General features: G+C 47.1%; 1 protein-coding gene across 6 annotated transcripts in view; it reads right to left on the reverse strand.

Moving 5' to 3' along the window:
* LOC310710816 (membrane progestin receptor alpha-like) overlaps positions 1-17,904 on the reverse strand; it is a 197,989-nt gene extending 180,085 nt beyond the window's left edge. Inside the window, exons 1-2 of one of the 6 annotated variants that reach the window (XR_014528253.1) lie at positions 17,670-17,808; positions 10,349-14,632 (exon numbers count right to left, since the gene is read on the reverse strand). Coding sequence is in view for 2 of the 6 variants with exons in the window: in XM_083512003.1 (XP_083368129.1) it covers positions 13,556-14,614 (1,059 nt within the window). In the remaining 4 variants the exon portion in view is untranslated. Of the gene's footprint in view, positions 1-397; positions 416-4,316; positions 4,414-9,997; positions 14,652-17,669 lie in introns of those variants that run through there. The other 5 variants (XM_083511998.1, XM_083512003.1, XM_083512002.1 and 2 more) reach the window with 5 other exon arrangements.
* Between the last annotated feature and the right edge of the window lie 4,460 nt (positions 17,905-22,364).

A 22,364-nucleotide genomic window follows, 5' to 3' on the forward strand; every position in this document is an offset into this window, starting at 1 on the left:
ATGGTGATCCATTTGAGTCAGCATGGTCTACGCCCAGTGATGGGGAGCTTCCAAATGCATTTTAGGCATCTTAATTTGGCCCGCGGGACTGTTTCCCCCAAGCCACTCTGTCCTGCACCTGCTGTCGTATATGTGGGACGGGTAAAAATGCAGCTCCCTGCCAAAAGTGGGACTTGCCAAACCCCTGAACCTTTGCCTGTGTGGCTTGACTTCAGATTGCCCAGGGCAAAGCAAAACACTTTACCTAATAGCATGATGGTATCAGGTAACTGACAGATGAGCAGCTGCATCCACCTGCCCAAATGGCCTGCAGGCTGGGCCCAGCTCCCCCTCTTTGACTCTTGATCTATGCTGACAGCGCTCCATGATTTCAAAGAGGGGACGTTCCCAGCCTTACCTGGAATTGAACCTGGGACCTTCTGCATACAAAACAGAAGTTCTACCACAGAGTTACAGCCCTTCCCTGGGATCTCTGCAGTTCTTGCAGTGGGGATGGTCGGAGCAGGCGTGGCCAGCCCTGCCACTGGGCACAGTGAGTCACAGGTATCTACATTTTCCTTTTCCCTCCTGGCTTCCCTGCAACACACCAACCTCTCTGCTCCTCTAGATTGCAGGCTTGAAAAGTCCACCTCACTCTTACGTACCAGAGGGTGGGAATAGGCACACTTCCACAGGGGAACTTGCAGCAAAATCCTCTCTGCTCAAAAATTAGTTTCAGCACAGGGACCTCATACTCCTAATGGCTTAAAGAGAAGAAGGTGGAAGGGCTGTTCCAAACCACGGGGGCAATCATGGAAGAAGCTTCCTGTGACAGCCTTAGTGGATCCAACAGGCCTGCATATGGGGAGGTAGTCTTTAAGAAGATAATTCCATCTTCTACACAAGTTTTTTTAAAGAGCAGGACAGCAGAAGTCCTCCTTTGCCTAGAGTCCCCCTGCCAGGAAGAGAGAATTGTAGCCCCTTGGAAGATGTTTTCAATACAAAGTCCGACCATTCGCCTACCTAGTTCAGTTAGTTATACCTGGAGATTTACTGTATTTTTCGCTTCACAAGGTGCACCGGACCATAAGGCGCACCTAGTTTTTAGAGGGGGAAATCAAGAAAAAAAATCACTGTCTTGGCTTCCTCTTTAGCCGCCCGCAACCTCTCCAGCCGGGCGGCTATGACAATACCCCCACCTCCCGCAAAAGCCCACAGGAGCCGTGCACCCTTTAAGGAGCGTGTAGCTCCTGCGGGCTTTTCTACGAGTAGGGAGAAGGGACTGACTGGCCACGTCAGTCCCTTCTCCCTCCTGGGGAAAAGCTGTAAGAGCCGCGTGGAGCTTGTGGGGCTTGGGGGCTTTTCCTGCCTGCCTCCCCCCTGCATTTGCTCCATAAAATGCAAACACATTTCCCCTTACTTTTTAGGAGGGGAAAAGTGCGTCTTATGGAGCGAAAAATACGGTATTTATTTACTGCATTTCTATCTCACCTTTTTCTCCAAGGAGTTTACATGGTTCTCCCCGTCCTCATTTAATCCTCACAACAACCCTGTGAGGAAGGTTAGGTTGAGAGGCAGTAACTGACCAGAAGTTACCTAGGGCCAGATTAAACCCTGCAGAGGCCGCTAGGCAGTCAAAATCTCAGGGATCGCAAATTATTTCCTAATACTTTTTTTATTTTACCAACCAACAATTTTAATAAATGAATTTTATTACACACTATTATTTTGATTCGTTGTTGTGGGGGCCCTAAAAGGCATGGGGCCCACTCTGTGTATTTGGGAATCCGGCACGGAAGTTACCCAGTAAGCTTCATGGCTGAGTAGAGATTTGAATTCTGGTCTCTCAGGTCCTGATCCAATGCTCTAGCCATTGCACCACCACTGGTTCTCTGGTACCAGGGATTGAACCTGGGACTGTCTGCAGGCTCTACCACAGGGTAGACTAGGGCTCAGACAGACCCTACCATAGGGTATCCCTAGGACTAACCCTAACAGGAATTAGAATTGAAGGTCTGTGCCCCATTAAAAAGCAGTGCATTCAGGATGCACAGTTTGGGGCGGGGTATTTTGGCTTCCCCCCTCTCAGGCCCCCACATGTCTTGGCCTGTCTCTCTGTCAGGCATCCAGCCAGACAGGGTCAAGCAACCACAAAGGCTTTTTATCAGCTATTTAAACATGGCATACATTTAACCTCGCTTTAGGCTGTCTGGCTGGACCTTTGCACAGCGGGTGAGTAGAGGACGATGGACTCAGCTATTGGGGGTACTGATAAAGCCTGCTCAAAAATCAAAGTCCCTTCATTCATCCCTCTCTGTCCCCAGGGGCTCTGATGCAGGGACTGTCTTCCGATTTGGAAGGCTGGGAGGACTGCACCCTTATTAGACTTGGGAGATTTTACTCCCGCCAAGTTTCCTTCCAACCACCAAAGAGGAAGATCTCTTCTGCTCATTGGAACAGGGTTTGCTCACCTGTGGCCCTCCAGATGTTTTTTGACTCAAGCTCCCATCAGCCCCAGCCAGCATGGCCAATAAATTATCCAGCAATCATCTGGAAAGCCACAGATCACCCCCACCCAAAATAAAACTTTTTATGCCAGGGATGGGAAACGATTTTCAGTCCAAGGGCCACATTCCCTTACAGGCAAACTTTCGAGGGCCACATGTGAATAGTGGGTGGGATCAGAAGCAAAAGTGAGCGGAGCAATGAATTTGAGTTTTGCCTTTGTCCAGGATGTTGATTCCTAAACACACTCACACATCCCTCTCTATCCTCTCTCCAGACAAGGAACAGCCATCATCAGGTGGACACATTCCAGCGATGCAAAAATACTAGAGCACAGAGCAGAGTCTGTGAGGGGTGTGGCTTGTAGAAAGTCCTGAGGGCCAAATGGAGAGGCCTGGAGGGCCGCATTCAGACCCTAAGCTTGAAGTTCCAAACCATTGTTAATAGGGGATTAGACCAACTGACAGAGGAGAAGTCTTTCAATGGCCACACCACATCTACTTCTACTTCTGTTGCTGCCTCTCCCTCTCCCTGATCTGCACAGTTTTTGCTGCCGCCACCAGCGCTCTTAAAAAGTGCTCCCAAAATTACAGGGGCCATGTCACCTCTCGCCCCGTTGCCATGCTCTGAGGAAAGGGTCTGACATGGGTGGTGGTGAGGAGCAAAGATTTAGTCTGCTGAAGCAAACAGAAATGACTAAAGACCCTAGCAGCTCCTTAAAAGAGGAACAAATAGCATTTAACACATTAACTTTTACCATGTCTACCCTGAAATAAATCCCCTGGAATTTAACAAGGTTTTTGCCCAGCTAAGTGAGTATAGAATTAAACTATTAATGGTCTTTTAACTAGTTGTTGTTGTTGTTTTTTAATAGCATTTTCTATTTAAAGTGGCCCAAGATCATTTTGTTATTTTTAGACATGGGACTTATTTGTGCAGCTAATTAGCTTCCTTGTTTTTGCACAATTTCTGGACTCTTCTGGATCAATTAGGCTGCAGGACAGCGGGGCTGTTGGCACTGGGTTCGTTTCACTCTGGCTTCCTGCTGTGGGTTGCAGAATGGAGGCAGGGTGCAATTGCTTATCGCATGTGAGCAACAGGAAGGAACGTTCTTCTGTGGTATATACAATGACGCACCCTCCACGCCACATCTGCTTTGAGGAGTACCAGCTGGAGTCAAGGCAAGGAATCCAAAAGGGGCCAGAGGCGCCTGGGAGCTCTCCTGAGCAAGCTCTGGGCACTCTGGGGGTTCTCTGCCAACCCAAGGGCCGCAATCCTTCATGGGCAACCTTCCAAGGGCCACATGCCAATGATGGGCAGGGCAACAAATGTTGCTTCTCTGTGTACAATAGGTGTCAGTCCAGCCACACAAAAAGGAGATGTTTCTACAGGCCCATCGCAAGCTATGTGTTTCTTTTTAAGCCATGCAAGGGCTAAAAATGCAGATAACATTGTGTCTAAGTGGGCCTTCATCTGCTTGCAGTAGCAGGCAACAGAGGGCAAACCCCAGCTGGACACTTTAAAGAGCCCTCTGCTTCCAACAAAGCTTTCCCAGCTTGGATGAACAGAGGTCACATCCTTACTATACATTTAAAGCACTCTTAGTCATGGAAAATCCTAGGAACTGTAGTTTATTAAGGATGTGTGCACACTCAAAGAATGACCTCCAAATCCTCCTAAACATCTCCGCAGAAGCTTACAAAAAGCTTGGCCTATTGCTTAACATTCAAAAAACCAAAGTGCAGCACCAACAAGCACAAAACAACCGCTCTGCAGTGCCACAAATCCAAGTCAATTGTGTAATGTTGAAAAGTGTCAATCACTTCTCCTACCTGGGCAGTTATCTTTCCACAAGGGCTGACACTGATGCCGAAATCCAGCATCACCTGAGCTCTGTGAGTGCAGCTTTCTCCCGATTGAAGTGCAAATCTAAAAAAAAGTAGTATAAACACTGACAACTGGGAAACACTGGCCTGCGAGCATTCCAGTTGGAGAACAGCCTTTACCAAATGTGTCATGGACTTTGAAGACGCTCAAACTCAGGACAAAAGGGAGAAATGTGTTAAGAGGAAGGCACATTTGGCAAACCCTCACCGTGATCAACTCCCGCCCGGAAACCTATGTCCCCACTGTGGAAGGACGTGTGGGTCCAGAATTGGGCTCCACAGTCACTTATGGACTCATTGCTAAGACCGTGTTTATGGAAGACAATCTTACTCGGCTGCAAGTGATCGCCAAAGAAGAAGAATGGGGGCCAGGCCTACCAGGGATGAGCTGCTGTGCTCACTAGGCCTGACACCCTGCCTAGTCTGTGCAGATCATACTTTTAGTAATAAAGAGTTAACTCTAACTTGCATGATGTGATTTACTGCTGGCTCGCTTGTGACAGAGGAAGACATTCAGTAAAATAAAACTACCATTTTCAAGCTTTTGGGGCCCTTCCAGGTGACCTGTTAGTATACATTCTGATTTGCTTACATGGTGATTAGACTATTCCGATTTGATCATTGGGAGGTTATGCAATAATGAGCATTTATCCTGACTTACTTGCATGCTATGTTTACACATCTTCCCATTAATCATTAGTTTATCCCATACTTTTCATTAAATTTCCCTGTTACGTTCCTAACCACAAAAGATCCAGTTCCTTTTAAGTGGATCTGTTGACCTAGGGCAACAGAGAACCTTAATTCACTTTAATTGCACAACCCTAGTGTTCAAGAATGGGCTTGAATCCTTTCCTTAAAATACTGACAGTCTGGAGGCAGCTTTTATGACTTGAAAGAAAGAAAAAATGTGATGATGGTTCTTCAACATCAATATCTGTATAAATACCCTAACAGTCCAAAGCTCTTTGGGGCTTTTGGCTGCTATGAACAGACATTGTCAATCATTTAGCAAATGTCATGTGTAATCTGCCTGATAAATTCTGCTTTGGTTTCTTGGGTTCGGAATATACACAGGAAACCTCCAGGCTGCTGCAACCACATGCCTATTATACAAACAATTGTTTCTGAGAAGAGGAATTCTTATTAGGCAATAGTCCTGATCTCCACCCAAACCAAGCTAAGCCAAGCACATAGCATTAGCATCAATTTTAAAAAAGCAAGTCTGGATATTGAGAGAGAGGGCTACAGTTTGCAAGCTTGGTTTGCTTGGATAAAAAGTGCCAAATTCAGAGCCTGGCATCTCCATTCCAAGGCTGCCTCTCAAGTACCAGAGCTGGGGAGATCTTTTCTGCAAAAGCTCCTGCAGAGCCAATCTGGGTATAGTATCACAGAATTGAGTAAGGTTTTGTAGGTGATCTAGCATGGAATATTAGGTGGCTCTTAAGACAAAATTCCGGCAGCTATAGACTGAAGTGGAGATTTGTTGTTGTTGTTTAGTCGTTTAGTCGTGTCCGACTCCTTGTGACCCCATGGACCAGAGCACGCCAGGCACTCCTGTCTTCCACCGCCTCCTGCAGTTTGGTCAGGCTCATGTTTGTAGCTTTGAGAACACTGTCCAACCATCTCGTCCTCTGTCATCCCCTTCTCCTTGTGCCCTCCATCTTTCCCAACATCAGGGTTTTTTCCAGGGAGTCTTCTCTTCTCATGAGGTGGCCAAAGTCTTGGAGCCTCAGCTTCATTATCTGTCCTTCCAGTGAGCACTCAGGGCTGATTTCCTTAAGAATGGATACGTTTGATCTTCTTGCTGTCCAAGGACTCTCAAGAGTCTCCTCCAGCACCATAATTCAAAAGCATCAATTCTTCGGCGATCAGCCTTCTTTATGGTCCAGCTCTCACTTCCATACATCACTACTGGGAAAACCATGGTTTTAACTATACGGACTTTTGTTGGCAAGGTGATGTCTCTGCTTTTTAAGATGAAGTGGAGATACATTGTGCTAAAACTGTCTGTTTGAAGCCCACCCCCTAGTTTCAAAATGAGCTGCAGGGATTATCATCTAATCTTCCTCCACACACTCCATCATCCAAAGCATATGGACTAGAAGCATAATTTTTAAAAACATTATCCAAATGTAAACTGCTCTTTACAGCATGCTGAAAAACAAAAAAAAATCCCTGAATTTCATTAGAGGCCATGCTTCTATTTACCCTTGAAGGAGCTGCAAAATCAACATCGCTTCCTGAGCCTTACAATGTGATGATGTTTTTTTTCCAAGACAGAAGTATTTCGAGCTTGATATGTCTTGTAATACGTTTGTAACATGGGCCTATTTATAAGGATGGTCCCATAACTATATTTTTTAAAAGTAAAAAAAGCACTTGCGATATATGCAATGGATAAAAGAAGATATTGCATAATTGTGCCTGTGGAGTGTGACTGGTAAAAATTGGGTGAATTAAGAATGGTTATAAACTGTTAAGGAACAGTATTGTTGAAATGCCCACTTCTCAAATAGATTACTCTTGTTCACAAGTTGCTGAGCAAGAAAAACCTGCTGGCTGTTGTCATCCAGAGGCTCACGTGTAACTTGTCTCCCACACATGTAGAAGCAACTCTTAGCTTTATTAAAACTGAAAAATAGCTCCCGAAGGCTGCCAATGGGAATGGAGAATCAGGGGTGCAAGCATCTGCTTAATCCTTTCCCTCCAGCTGTTTTTCTGCTCAAAATCAATCCCTCCAGCTGCTTTTCCACCCAAAGGGAAAAGAGAATTATGCTGCTGTTCCTCTGTTCCCCATCAGTCTCCTGTGACTTTTTCTTACAAACAAAACAAGAAACTGTTGTGGACATTTCTGATGGAGCCCCAGGAGACTTTGGCCAAAACCAGACATGGCTGGCTTTTCATTGGCGCTGGCTGCAAATCTGAGGAGGTTCTTGGCAAAGGGACCTTGGTTATTATATAATAGGTTCCCCTCCCTGCCCCCCGATTTGTGGGATAGAATACCATATATCAAAGCAGTGGGTTTTGGTTTTTTTTAAGTGACAGAGCCCCTGTGGGTGCCTGCCTCCCAGTAGCTGCCATTTTGATTTATCTGCAATGCCCCCAAATACTGTGTCAGTCTAAGGCACTGTGGGGGAAACAAAATGGTAGCTACAATAAAAACTTAAGGACATAAGGTGAGCTTGGTGGGATCAGACCAAAGGCCCAGCATCCTGCTTTTACAATGGCCAAGCAGATCTCTATGTGAAGTGAAAGAACAGGGCCAAGGCTCAATAGCAATTCTCTCCAATTTCAACTCCTAGCAACTATTCAGCAGCATATTGTCTTTGACACTGGAGGCGGAACATAGTCATTATGTCTAGCAGCCATTGACAGCATTATCCTCCATAAAGAGGATGGGTATCATATCACAGGTGGAACAGACTCCCTCGAGAGATGGTGGACTCATTGGAGGCTTTAAAGCAGAAATTGGACAGCCAACAGTCCTGGATGCTTTAGCTGAGATTCCTGCAATGCGGGGGATTGAACTAGATGACCCTCAGTGGCCCTTCCAAGTCTACAATTTTATGATTCCTCCCTTGCAATGCTCTGGACTGCCTGAGGCATTCCAGCAAAACAAAATGGCAGCCACCAGCTGAATTATGACTGCTATACCTAGGTCTGCCCTGTAAGCAGTGCGGGGGGTGGGGTGGAAGCCATGCAGGCAGCAGTGTGAGGGGGCTCTGCCAAGGTGCCAGGGCCAGATCATAGAATCATAGAATCATAGAGTTGGAATAGACCACAAGGGCCATCGAGTCCAACCCCCTGCCAAGCAGGAAACACCATCAGAGCACTCCTGACATATGGTTGTCAAGCCTCTGCTTAAAGACCTCCAAAGAAGGAGACTCCACCACACTCCTTGGCAGCAAATTCCACTGTCGAACAGCTCTTACTGTCAGGAAGTTCTTCCTAATGTTTAGGTAGAATCTTCTTTCTTGTAGTTTGGATCCATTGCTCCGTGTCCGCTTCTCCGGATGTTGGATCTGCTTCTCATCTACTGTATGCAGGAATATTTTCCTCCTCAGAAAGCTGCCTGCACACTGCAAGCATTGTGGGAGATCCTGCAGAGCCTTTTCCTCACCAGCGGCCAGATTGTGAAACCCCCACCCCAAAAAAAGACACAGCTGACCACAAACTGGGAGAGTCAAATGGCAGGTCAAAATTGCCTTCCTTAGGTCTGCCTTTCACAGAACTGTTTGTTGATTTCAGTCCCTTCTGGATTCCCCTAGTTTGGTTGCTGGTAAGCTTTGTTACCGCTGCTGGATAATTATTTGACATTTTCCTTTAAACTGCATTTTTGTTTTAAATGGTGCTGTTGCTAAGTTGTCTTCCTTGAAATCCACTCTCCGGGGAAGAAATGAAAGTTATGAGTTTGCGGGTACCAGAATTTCTGAGTGCCAGACTCCCATAGTTCATGAATTTAGTAAGTGTTAGAATTTAATCAATGCTTGAAGAATCACTAGAAGTCAGATTCTTAACAGATGGACTCAGCTACCGTGTCAGGAGATTGCCTGAGAAATAGGTCATTAACAGAGAACAAAGACAAGGAAATGGGCTATCAGCAAAGCAAAGACCCTGTTCCAGCCCCGCCCTGAGATAGTGAGCAGAGACAAAAGGAGAGCAGTTGTTTAAGGTTGCAGTGGTGATGATTTGCCCTAGCAGAAAAGGTTCCAGTTTGTTGCAGCAAGTTGGAGAGGAGCTGGAGCACAATGTAGACTGCCTGTTTGAATCGTAAGGTTGCAGCAATGGGAGAGAAAGGACTCTCTTGGAGTGCAGTGCTTTGAACCCCTCCTTTATAGGCTCAGGTCATATATATGTACAGTGGTAGCTCTGGTTACGAACGGAATCTGTTCTGGAAGTCCGTTCATAACCGGAAACCGCTCGTAACATGAGGCGCCATTAGCAAAAGCGCGCCTCTCTATTTCCGTTCGCATCCTGGAGCAAAGTTCGCAACCGGGATCAGCTACTTCCAGGTTACCGGAGCTCATAACCTGCAGCGTGCACAACCAGAGGCATTCGCAACCAGAGGTACCACTGTATAAATAAACCATATTTCATATATCACAAGGACATCATGTTCTCCACTGTGCCTCATTTCCCAAGGAAAAATGAACCCTAGAATCTCACACTGCTTGGAGACTGGGGCGCCATGAAACACTAAATATACTGCTCTGGAAACCAGCTTAATTCTTGCAAAGCATGACATTGTTATAACCCTCCCTTCTGTATCCAATGTCCAGGCAGTTTGTGTTGGTCCTCATGTAGCCTAACCATCCATGTACAAGAAAGAGGTAGCAGAAGACTTGAGGGAACCCCAAGGTTTGCAGAAGTACAAAAATACTTCAGGGTGGAAAATCATAGAGGATGGGAAAGGGAAGACCTCCCCACAAGAGCATATCGGGAATGAGAATGTCCAGTGGTCACAATGCCAGTTGAGAGGAGAGAAACCCACATCAATATGTGTTTGTGACTATTGGTAACTAATTTTGCACCCCTATCAAAGTTGTCTCTACAGACAAGGTCCTAGTTATGCTGCTGTCGAAAGGGTTGCTGTGGGGATGAACGAGACAGAAGACTATAAAACATTTGGCTTGTGAAAATTGCTTTATAGAAACAAATGGCAGAAACAGGCCCATTGAAACGTATAAAATATAAGACAGACAGGAAAAAACACACAACATGACCTTCCCAGCCTTAGTTCCTGCAAAATTCTGTCTAACTCCCTGAAATTTCCTTTATATGAAACTCTGAATTGCATCATATTCATTAGGTGAACAGCAAACACATTCAGAAATAGTGTATATCTGGTATATCTCTCTTGAAAGGATAACACTTTAGAATTCCGATGTGGGAGCATGTTGCAAGGCTTCCCCAGAGAGAGAGAAATCACTGCCATGTGGGAAAGGAGCATGTTCTGGACCAATTTGCTCCCTAACATGATAGGTTTTGTTCTTTAAATTTAAAAAATGTTCATGATTAAGTATGGCCATTTGAAGACATTAAGATCATCTTTCCAAAATGTACAAGACCAAAAGTGGCTGTGTTGAGATATAAACAATAACCCCCCACACAGGGATGGTCACATGCAGCCTTCAAAATAATGCCATGCAGCCCATGGGGCTTTTGCTCCTAACCCCTCTTCATCTTCTCTGCTAACTATACAGTCTAGAATGATGCCACATTTCTGTGTCCAGAGAGGTCCCCCCCCTCACTTTTAAGCACCAGAAATAACTTGAACAAGCAATTCCGCCAGGTATTCTGAAATGGCACTCTTCCGAGAGGTCTACTTTAAAAGCAAGGGCTTTTTAGTCTGACTGAAAGCAAGACTCAACCCAGCTAAAAGCCACACCTTTGATTTAAGAGGTTTGAAGAGCACCCATTTCCAATCAAGCCCACCCCACCCCTTTAAGGAAGCTCATGTGCCAATCTACACAACTCTTCCGACAGGGTGAAGTCAAATCCGATGGCTGCATTTTGAAAAGCAATGAAGATTCCAACCAGGTGGGTGGCCACATCCTGTCTCAAGACACAAGGCATTGTCGTCTTGCCACATGCCGCCAGTAGTCTGGAGTATTTCTACAAACTTGCTTAGGGGCACTGTAGTGCAACATTATCAGCCCCTTTAGGCTGCAATTCTATGAATGCTTACTTGGGAGTCAGGAGCCCTACTGGACACAGTAGTGCCTACCTCTGAGCAAATTAAGGAGGACGTTGACAAGCTGGAACGTGTGCAGAGAAGGGCAACCAAGATGATCAAGGGTCTGGAAACCAAGCCTTATGAGGAACAGTCGAAGGAGCTGGGTATGTTTATCCTGGAAAAGAGGAGACTGAGAGGAGATATGACAGCCATCTTCAAATATCTAAAGGGCTGTCACATGGAAGATGAAATTTTGTCCTGTGCTGGAGGGTGGAACTCGAACCAACGACTTCAAATTAAAAGAAAGGAGATTCTGACTAAATAACAGAAAGAATGTTCTGTCAGCAAGAGCTGTTCAACAGCGGAATGGACTCCCTTGGAAGGTGGTGGACTCTCCTTCCTTGGAGATTTTAAAGTAGAGGTTGGATGGCCATCTGTCATGGATGCTTTAGCTGAGATTCCTGCATTGCAGGGGGTTGGACTAGATGACCCTTGGGATCCCTTCCAACTCTCCAATTCTATGAAATGTTCATAGGCTCTTCCTGATGTTAAATGCCTTTAAACCAGTGGTGGCTGACCTACTGTCCTCTGACTGTTGTTGAACTAAAGCTGCCCTTATCACTGACTATCGCTGGCTGGGGCTGATGGAATTCCAGTAACACCTGGAGGGTTACAGGTGAGCCACCGCTGCTTTAAATCAAGGAGGAGAAGCCTTTTTTCATCAAATGCATAATTAACATGGGGATTTATCGGCACAAGATTTCTCAATGGTCACAAGCACAAACGGTCTTTTAAAACAAGACACACACAGGCTTGCAAACCATAGAACTGTAGAGTTGGAAGGGACCACAAGGATCATTTAGTCCAACCCCCCTGCAATGAAAGGAACCTTTTTGCCCAACGTGGAGCTCGAACCCACAGCCCTGGGATTAAGAGTCTCATGCTTCACCAACTGAGCTGGCACCTCCAGGCAAAGTACACCCTGATGTTCAGGGAAGTGCTATCCCCAAAACACCCCACCAAAGAGCTTTACAGGCATCTCTGGCTGGGGATGGAACATGTGCTCAGCTGCAGAGCAGAGGGCAGTAGGTCACAGGTCGAATCCTGGCTGCCTCCAATGAAAAGGAGCAGCTGCCAGTCAGCGTAAATCCTGGGGTAGATGGTCACATGGCCTGGCCTGGTATGGCAGCTTCCTGTTTTCTTGCTGGAGACAGAATGTTGCTTTAGATCAGGGATGGGGAACGTCAGGCCTGGGGGCTGAACGTGGCCCTATAGGCCTCCCTATCCAGCCCCCTGGACTGTCACCAGGCCATATGCACTCCTAAGCTACACCTGTTGCCAGATGAGCTTTGCATCCTCCTTGGGTGTCTTTGGTTGGCTGAAACATGTCACTGAACTCTGATAATGCCTCTTTGCTTGCCTGGATGGAGGACAGAGGGGTGTGGGTGTTTAGGAATTAGCATCCTGTACAAAGGATGCCCACTTTTGTCTCTGGCCCTGGAAGGTTGCCCAGAATAGAATTCAACCTTCAAGATAAAAAGGGGTCCCCAGCCCTGCTTTAATTAGTCCTTTGGCCTAACCACTTGTGTGTCTGTGTTCATTTTACTTTTAAAATCCAGCCACAAAAGCCAGCCCTACTCTAGATAAACACATACAAGACACTCATTTTTCCCTGGATGCATCACATTCACCTAAATTACTAGGGTGAGTTTTACTCCAAATATTATCATTCGGCTTTACTCCATCCAAAGGGTTATGGGGTTCCACTCCTTAAGGCACGTAAACATGGCAGCTTCCCAACTAGCTGGATGATTGTTGTTGCACCTGACAGGAATGATATTTTTCTCTGGGACACCCCTACCTTGTGGAAAGTCAGAAGGCAAGCTGTGAAGGCACCACCTTCTGACCCAACCTTGCTAGGGTCCCTTCCCCCAGCAGCTGTGGAGATGCACCATGGGGTCTGTGACTGCATAGGTCAGGCATGCCGAAAGAGCATCGAGGGATGGCTTTGGCATGGAGCAAAGTTGGCATGTGCCCAGAGGCCGTTGATGCTTGAAGGACCCTCCCACCTGGTCAGGTATGGACATGGTGCTAGCCTTCGTCCATCTCTCCTGGAACTCTTCCACCACTGAGAAGACCAGAAGGGAAGACATATTAAGTGTATGAGTAACTGTCTCTCTCAAAGGGAAGGCAGGGGGGAACAGAACCACCTCCTGGAAAGTCCTATTGCATCCAGGAAGCAGGCCTCTTCCTCCCACAAGATGGCTGTGCTCATGTCACTTCCTTTCTGGTGCAATATCTGACCCACTGTCGCTGCTGCTCAGATGTAGTAAGCAACCCCAAAGTGAGCAAGCGACGTGCTCTTAACCATAGGAAGAAACACCAGCTGTGCCAGGCAAAAATGTCCAGTCCCCTGAATTACAGTGACACAGGCACACCCAAAGCGAGAACAAGGAAACTGGCAGATCAACGTCCACCCACCCTCTATTCCCCCACTCTGTCCTTCTCACTCCTCTTTCCGATGCAGTTTGCGCTGCACTCTGGCAGTCATGAGGAGGGCCGTAAAGAAGCAGATGGATGCCACAAGAAGGCATAGGGAAGAAAAAAGTGGAGCCAGGTTGCCGTGGAGCCGTGAGTAGATGGGCCGCCTCGTTTCATAATCCAGAAGCACTGCCTCCACCTGGGTGAGGGTGCAAAGCATCAGGAAGACGTGGAAGATCTGGTGCCCCTGGCCCACAAAGTGGCACTTTCCGGGAAACCACTTTTCGGGGTAGGGGTAGGCAAAGAAGAAGGCCGCAATCAGGAAAAAGAGGACGTGGCACTTGTGGTATAAAACAGCCACGTCTGTGAGTCCGGAGGAAGGGGAGACGTAGATGCGGTGCAGCACCGGGCTGATGTCCAAGGCGTACGCCAGGGCAGAGGGCATTTCCTGGCAGAGCCTGCCCCGCAGGGAAGAGAGGTGAGGGCTCCTGTATTTGGCATAGCAGGAGCCGGCGCACGAGAGCCAGGCAAGCAAAATGGCTCCCGGGATGTAGAAGCCCGCAACCCTTGTGTGCCACTCGGGCTCAATGGCATAATAGTAATGCACCAGAGCACTGCTGTACTGGTATGTGGCTACGCCCACATAGTCCAGGAAGAAAAACGCACAGTGCCAGAACTCAGACTTGGCCTGCAGGAGGTGTGCCAGGGCGCTGAAGGTTGCGTAGATGACCGAGGAGGCGGCGATGACGAAGAGAGGCTGCGTGTGAGGGTCGCCTAGGAAGTCCACCGCCTGCGAGAGCCGCCAGAACCTCACCACCAGGACCAAGGCAGCCACCAGGTGCGTCCAGACATTGACGGCCTCGTTGTGCCGCTGGAAAAGCGACAGGAAGTAGAACTTCCAGGTCTGGTTGAGCGGCCGGTAGCCGGCCTGGATGTAGGGCTTCTGGAAAAGCCGGGGCACGTCCGATGCCTCCACCGTGCAGGAGGCTGAGGGGAGGGCCTCCTCCAGCAGCCGAGGGACTTTCCAGAAGTGCTGGGCACTGATGAAGAGGCGGCTGAGCTTTTCGGACACGATCGTTGCCATGGCAGGAATGGGCAGGCCCTGCAGAGTAAAACAACCCCTTTCAGGAAGAAAAGAGGAAGCAGAGTTGGGTTTGTGTTGGTTTGCATTTTGAAACAATGGATGCAGTAACTGACAGTGGTTGAAACGGGAGCCACTGGGGGAACAGGGGGAATTGGCAGAGCAGATGGCTGCTTGGGGAGCAGAGGGGAAGCTCAGTAGTGTAATCCTAACCCTACTTACCTGGGAGTAAGCCCCACTGCAGTCAATAAGGCTGAGTTCTGAGCAGTCATGGTTAGATTGTAGACTGTTAGCGTACAATCCTAGGCGCAGTAGGAGGAAGCCCCTTTGAGCAAAGTGAGGCAACTTATAGGTAAACATGCAAAGGAATTGCACTGCCTGGCTCTGATACTTAGCTGGAAACAAGACCCTTTGAAGGAAGTGGGTCTTGCTTCTGAAATGAAATGTGGCTGGAATTGGCCTTGCAAAAAGGAGCGTATTCCCTTTAGAGTAAGGAGGGAAAGGTGTAAACTATGTGGGCAGTATTATAACATGAATCTATATAACGTTTTTTTCACGTTTTTTTCACTCCTGCTTTGATTACATCAATCACTTTTGCAAGGCAAGAGGTGAGAAGCTGAGAATGAGCTTGCGAGGAGACATACCATGAGCAGACTGTCAGGCAGAGAAGCGCAACAGCAGCTTATCAGTGGTCCACTGTTTGCAGACTAAACTTAGTGGCCTGGTTCACAAATAAAGCTAAGCCATTATTAATGTTAAGCAAAGCAAAGTTCATAAACCAAGAAAAAGCCATGGATTGCAGGTGTGCCTTTTTGTAGTTAATACACAATAATTAAGCCATTGGGTTGACTTGAGCAATCAAATCATGATAGAGGAAGAACACTGGAGATACACGGGATTCTGGCCAGCTGGCTAGCAGTAGCCAGCAGCTTACTTTGTACAACACCATTCGAGCTAAATCCATTACAACAGGCTACCTGAGCAATGGGAAATTAGGATTCCAACACCTGTATCCTTTAAGATCCAAGAACACTCAGCTTCCACCCCAGATTTTACCAAGTTCTTTCATCAAGCCAGGGGGGGGAAATCCTGTTTCATGCTTCTAACTTTTGTAACTACAACTCTAGATTTTTGTCAAATAGATTGTGTGTGTGTGTGTGTGTGTGTGTGTGTGTAGAAATTCTTCTTCCTTTTTTTTTAAATCCCCAAAATGAATGAAATAATTAATCAACAACAAAAGCATTGCCTGGCCCTGATTTCCACCACCATTAAACTGCAACCTGCTCAACCTCCTCCTTCCAGGAAACGCCTTCTGTTCAAAGGCATTTTTTCATCTGTTGCCAAAGATGGGCTTGGTCAGAATTCCTAACACCACGAGCACCCCCTCCTAGCCAAAGATTCGTCTGGCTGAGATCACTTTATTAACATAACAAGCATGGGTTTTTTTGCAGTGCTCAGAGGGAAAATGCCAGGCTCTCTTCTACTCTGAACCAAGCCATGGGCCACCAGAACCTGACTAAATACCAAGGCAGGAAATTTAGCAGTCTTAAGTCAGGATGGATTTAGTGAGAGAGATTAGGTGACCGCTGAAGGGAGTCTTCTCTCTGAAACCCTGGAGCCCCCTTTCCCAATGAGGTGCCCTCCAAAGTTTCAGGTGAAGGGCTGGCTCTCCGTTCAACTATTTCACCACCTGCCACCCCAAGAGTGCCTGTTCCTCAGCACTTTTGAGCAGGCCTTGTAGATTGAGGCTGTGTACCTGTTACTGTTAAATATGCTTACAAAAATAAGACGGCCAAGTCACCTCACTACACCAACTCTTCTAAAAAGAGCAAGACATCCTGCTTATTCAGTGATAGGTGGCTTTTTTGAGACAATGAAACATGAGGGAGTATGCACATGTCAGTCTTTGAATCAGCTGAAAGTCTGGTGATCATCAGACTTCCAATTCTCCCACAGGCTGCCAACAGCACTAATAGCAACCTCCTCCCAGTTTTTCCCCACAACCCAACAGCCTGGATACATAACAGAACCCCATTGTTATATAATGCAAAGGGATGAAGGCGGGGTTTGAGTTGTCTATATAGGAACGGACCTGTGAGCAGCTGCTTAAGCCGGAATCCATGTGAGACTCCTGCATTCAGAAATTCCACTACCACCTTTTCTTTCTTTTAAAAATAACTACCACCTCTTCTTTGTTTTAAAATTAACTACCACCTCTTCTTTGTTTTAAAAATAAAGATGCCTGCGATACTTCGCATTCTCTTTAACACCTCACCCAACATTTGCAAGCCCTGGCTTGCTTTGCCTCTCCCTGTCCTCAAATGTTTGGTTCCATATTTTAAATTTGTGAAACACTCTCTCTTTTTTTAAAAAGCCATATACACTGGCTGACCGACGCTCTTTTTCCAAGCAAGGTACACACACACCGCCAGCAATGGAAAGATCCACAGGCTGATTGCCCCATTTTATAGCCCTAAATCCAGAAAAAAAAACACTTCACGCCCATTTTAGAAGAAAAACTGGTCTCCCCACCCGCGCTCCCTCCTATTAGGGAAGCTCCCTGATCGCCCCAAAGTTTAAACTGACCAACTTTTCTTACGAACTACCAAGATGTTAAAAAGTTTGAGGCGGTAAAAGCTTGCAGACTAATCCTATGCACGTTTACTCTGGAGCAAGTCCTCGTGAGCTGTGTGGGGTTTATTCCGAAGTGTAGCCAAGCTGCAAAGGAAACCGTGATCCTGTGCACACTTGCTCGAGAGTAAGCGCCGCCTGATGTCTCTGGGGTTTTACTTCTAAAGCAACCCTGCATAGGATCGGGGAGCAAAAGAAACTGCCCCCACCCACCCACCTTAACTCAAAAGCGCGCGCACTTTCCTCAGTTCCTTTAAACGCCTCCCGGACTCGCGTTGCATTATGCAAATAATTGCTCCCCGCAGAAATCTCTCATCCCCGGTTTGGTTCTATTACTACACAGTCCCGTCGCACTGGGCATCTTGTCCCTTGAAAGGAGGGGGACCCCCATTTTCTCACTCCGGTGCCCCCACCCCACTCCTCTTACCAATCGCCAGCAGCTTCTTCCTGAGGATGCTCGTCTGAAAGCGCCGAAGGAAGAGCAAAAAGAGAGAGGCGCCGACCCAGCCTAGCCGGGCAAGGCCGCCCCTCTGCGGCAACAGCCGCCTCTCCCCAAGAGACCCGCCTCGTCTGTTTTGCTTTTTCCCACGCAGCTGCAGGCAGAAACCAAACAGAAGCGCCGCCGAAGACTTCGGACCAACGAGGCGCTGCGCCCCCTGGAGGTTGCAGCCGACACCCGAAAGTAGCACCGGGCGGGAGAAAGGCGCGCGGGGGGGGACCCCAATGCGGAAGCTGCAGGAAGGGGACGTGCATGCTGCGTTTCCCTCCCTCAGACGCCGAGGGAAGATGCATGTAGGGAATCCCGGGAAGCGCAGCTTTTCTCGCCTGATGTGCCAAAAATTCCATCCTCTGTGCAGTTATTAAAGGCAGAGGAGCCCCGTTCTCCGTGTCTTTATCCCCAATCGCTCCTGTTGCAAAACATGAGCTGCCATAAGGCATGGAGGAGATAACCTGAGATGGTCCAGTGCAGGCTTCCTCAACCTCAGCCCTCTAGATGTTTTTGGCCTACAACTCCCATGATCCCTAGCTAGCAGGACCAGTGGTCAGGGATGATGGGAATTGTAGTCTCAAAAATATCTGGAGGGCCGAGGTTGAGGAAGCCTGGTCCAATGCCTGCCAACCCATTGGACTCTGCACTAGGATCCTGCACTGTTCCTCTGGGTCCTGGGCAGCTTCTTTCCGCTTTATGTTTACATGGACCCCAATGGGAAGCAGCAAAGAATCATAGAATTGGAGAGTAGGAAGGGACCCCAAGGGCCGTCTAGTCCAACCCCCTGCAATGCAGGAATTCTGCCCACCACCATCCTTGAGCGGGCTCCAACCACCAACCTTCTGCCTTAGCAGAAATTCACCAGTGTAGGGACTCCCAGAAAATGACTGCTTTGCTTCTCATTGGTTTTTGCTGTTGCATCACTCTGTGTCAACTTATCCAGACCCATGGGCGGAGCCAAGAGGGGGCAGGGAGTAGCTGCCCCTCCCCAAATCAATAATAATACATAGCTAACTGAAGCGCTGCCCTCCCCCCCAAATCCTGGCTACACCCATGTCCAGACCCACTGTTTTTCTCTCTCCCTAGACTAACTAACTGCAAGGTTTGTCAAGGAAAGCTAAACCAAGAGCCCAGGTTCAGACAACACACTAAACCAAATTGTACCTTAGCACAACAGCAGAGGACCAGGGAACAAAGCAGCCACAATCACCTTTCATAGATCCTATGCTTTCATGCCAAGACAGGTGTGGAAAAGTTCTGGGGCACAGACCAAATTAGGCCCAGCACAAACCCCAAGTAGGTTCAGGAGGCCTTGTTCCCTAAACCAGTGTTTCCCAACCGGTGTTCCGCGGCACACTACTGTGCCGTGAGACATTGGCTGGTGTGCCGTGGGAGGGAGGCGGGCGAGTCGGGCGGTGAGAGGCGGCGGCGGCGAGGATCCGCGTCGAGCCGGGGGCGGCTCCGCGGTGGTGGTGCCGAGCGGCGGGGCAGCGCGTGCAAAAGGGAGGAGCGCGAGACAGCGGAGGAGGAGGCGGCCGGTATGTCCGGGCAGCAGCAGCAACAACAGCAGCAGCAACTCCCGGCGACGGCTCCTCAAGCCCCGCCGCCCCCTCCTCCGCCCGCTATCGCCGCCACCACCACAACAGCCGCCGCCGCCTCAGTTGCCGCCGTCCCTCAGTCCCTCGCTCTGCTGCCTCCTCCCACCCCCAAAGCTTGGAGGTTCCCCGGCAAGGGGGAGGGAAAAAACTTTCACTTTCGTGCGTCCCTCCCGGCGTGACGCTGCGCGCTGACGTCACGGGGCGGGGCTTTAATGGTGGTGTGCCGCAAGATTTTTTTTCAGTAAACAGGTGTGCCGTTGCCCAAAAAAGTTTGGGAAACACTGCCCTAAACTACACTCACTTGGAATGGAGTAAATGCATGGCTGAAGCAGCTGTGACCTACTTGTGTGAGAAACTTTTCTCAGCCAATCCCTGCAGAAAACATTTTTGCCCAACTCAGGTCTAGCAAAGTCCCATGCCGCGTATTTCCCATGCCCAACACCCAGCAGGCTGTTTGGGAAATGCTGCACAATGGAGATCCACCTTTTGATTCACCCAACGGCTAATTTAGTCTTCCCCATGGCAAAGCCATTATGGGGAAAATCATACTATTAAGTAAGTTGTATGAGTTTCACTTCTTTCGAGTTTTATGCTATCAAACATTGCTTACCTGCATTTATGTGCTACAACCGTTTGAATATAAATGTGTACTGCATACTGGTAATCTTATTTGCCCAGTTTGGAATTCATTGATATTTTACTAGACTAGATAGCAAGCTAAATCTGAAGTACTGTACTGAATAATGCAAAATCTGTTACACGTCTAAATGGCTGCTAGCAAAGGCACACTAAGCTGTATATAAAAAAATTCCTTCCAGTAGCACCTTAAAGACCAACTAAGTTAGTTCTTGGTATGAGCTTTCGTGTGCATGCACACTTCTTCAGATACACTGAAACAGAAGTTGCCAGATCCTTCTATATAGTGAGAAGGTGGGGAGGGGTATTACTTGGTATTACACGAAAGCTCATACCAAGAACTAACTTAGTTGGTCTTTAAGGTGCTACTGGAAGGAATTTTTTTATTTTGACTATGGCAGACCAACACGGCTACCTATCTGTAAGCTGTATATAGTGTTGGACCATATGCACAGCTATTAATCATTTAGAAGTTTTGAAAACTTCTCAATACTCTTCCACCACCCACAGTACACACCTTTTTTATTTTTATTTATTTATTTATTTATATACAGTCTTTCATCAAAGATCTCAGGGTGGTCCACAAAATAAAAATTCTTATTCATTGGGGTAGAGAATTAAGCCACTGCTTATTTGCCCCATTAAGCTTTAAAGCCCTGCTTGTGCTTTTTCCAGAGCAGCCTCTCCTGCATGCCTGGCTCATCCCTTCAGAATGGCAGCTGCATTGTGCTGTTATATTTTTTGTTCTTGTTTAGTCGTGTCCGACTCTTCATGACCCCATGGACCAGAGCACGCCAGGCACTCCTGTCTTCCACTGCCTCCCGCAGTTTGGTCAAACATCTCGTCCTCTGTCGTCCCCTTCTCCTTGTGCCCTCCATCTTTCCCAACATCAGGTTCTTTTCCAGGGAGTCTTTTCTCATGAGGTGGCCAAAGTATTCGAGTCAACTATAGTAAATAGTTATATTAATTAATTTACCCATTTCTAGTCTCTACACTCAGGACTTGACAGCGGAAAGTACCAGAAAGGCATGTCAACTGGTATGTTTCTTCATCATTACCTTGTGAACTTTGGTATCAAACAAACTTTTTACCTGCACAAGGTCTGTTAAGCAAGTATTTCCATCTGGTGCATAGCTAGAGGACAAGTGATGCAAAATACTGAATTATTCCAGACTATGGGAGTTTGTGTACCTCCAGACTTGCCACTATTTTGCAGGAGTGATTCAAGCACATACAAGAACTTTAGCTTTGGACAACTGTGGTCTGTCACCCTAGTGCATCAATTTTCATTTTAAAAAACCTCGTTTTAAGTGATGGGGAAATGCCCTGAGAAGTGTGGGGTGGGGAATCAATGAACAGTAAGACAATGTAGACAATCCCACAAGCAAATTGGGATGTCTAACCGCCACCTAAGCTTTGTGCAAGCAAATCAAATTGAAAGTTCTAAGGAGCCCTTAGCAACAGAACAGGGACAAGATTATCTTGGATGCACTTACCTCAAGTCCCATTGAGGTAAGCAGGAATGCAGTGAGGCCCTATTTCTCCAAGAAAACTTGGGAGATATGTTTTAAGAATATTTCCCAGTTAGCAATTACACACATTCAGCATTCATTTTTCTCCACCACCACCCCCCCATTCTAAAGCATCACAAGCGCTTTCGGTGGCAAGGTATTTACTATCTATAGGCAGCAAGGAAAAGAAACCAATTTAGTTATGTCTATTTATTGATGGCTGACTAAATCTAATAGGTTACAGAGTAATGTTTATATGTTGATGTAATGAGCAAGTTGACCAAGCACACATCTGTACAGAGACATGGACAGGAAGCAATTTTGCATTTATGCCATTAAAATACAGCTTGAATAACCTGGTACCAGTCACACTACTTATGAAACATTCCAGAAGCTTGGGGGGAGGGGGAGTTGGGGAGAAAAGGTCTGTTAAGTGGCTCTCATCAAAGTAGGTTGTTTATGAACACAGTACTAACTAGGTTGGGCGTTCTCCGTACTGCAAGTGAAGAAAAGCCACCTATTCTTTAAAATATTTATAATTTATTTTCTGAATTAAGTATTGTGCCTGCAGTAGTTGTTTGTGCACTGAAATGTTAAGTATTTATTACAAGCCCATACTTCAGAATGGAATATTGAATTCCATACTGGGACTATGTAGTTACATTTTTTTGCCACATGGGGGAGTTGCTCCAACTGGCAAATACATTTTACAACACTAAGATACAAAACAAGCACTATTTGGCAGACACTATCTTTCAGATCATTGTTTTGCTATCATTCCCCACACCCAACTCCCAAAACCAATTTAAGGCTCTACAATGCAATCATTTTACAAGATCCACAAGTTCCCTTTTAAAAGTATTACGTCAGTATGTTTCAACAATAAA

This window comes from Podarcis liolepis, assembly GCF_965112155.1.
Source record: "Podarcis liolepis genome assembly, chromosome: 7".
In the NCBI taxonomy this organism is placed as follows: domain Eukaryota; kingdom Metazoa; phylum Chordata; class Lepidosauria; order Squamata; family Lacertidae; genus Podarcis; species Podarcis liolepis.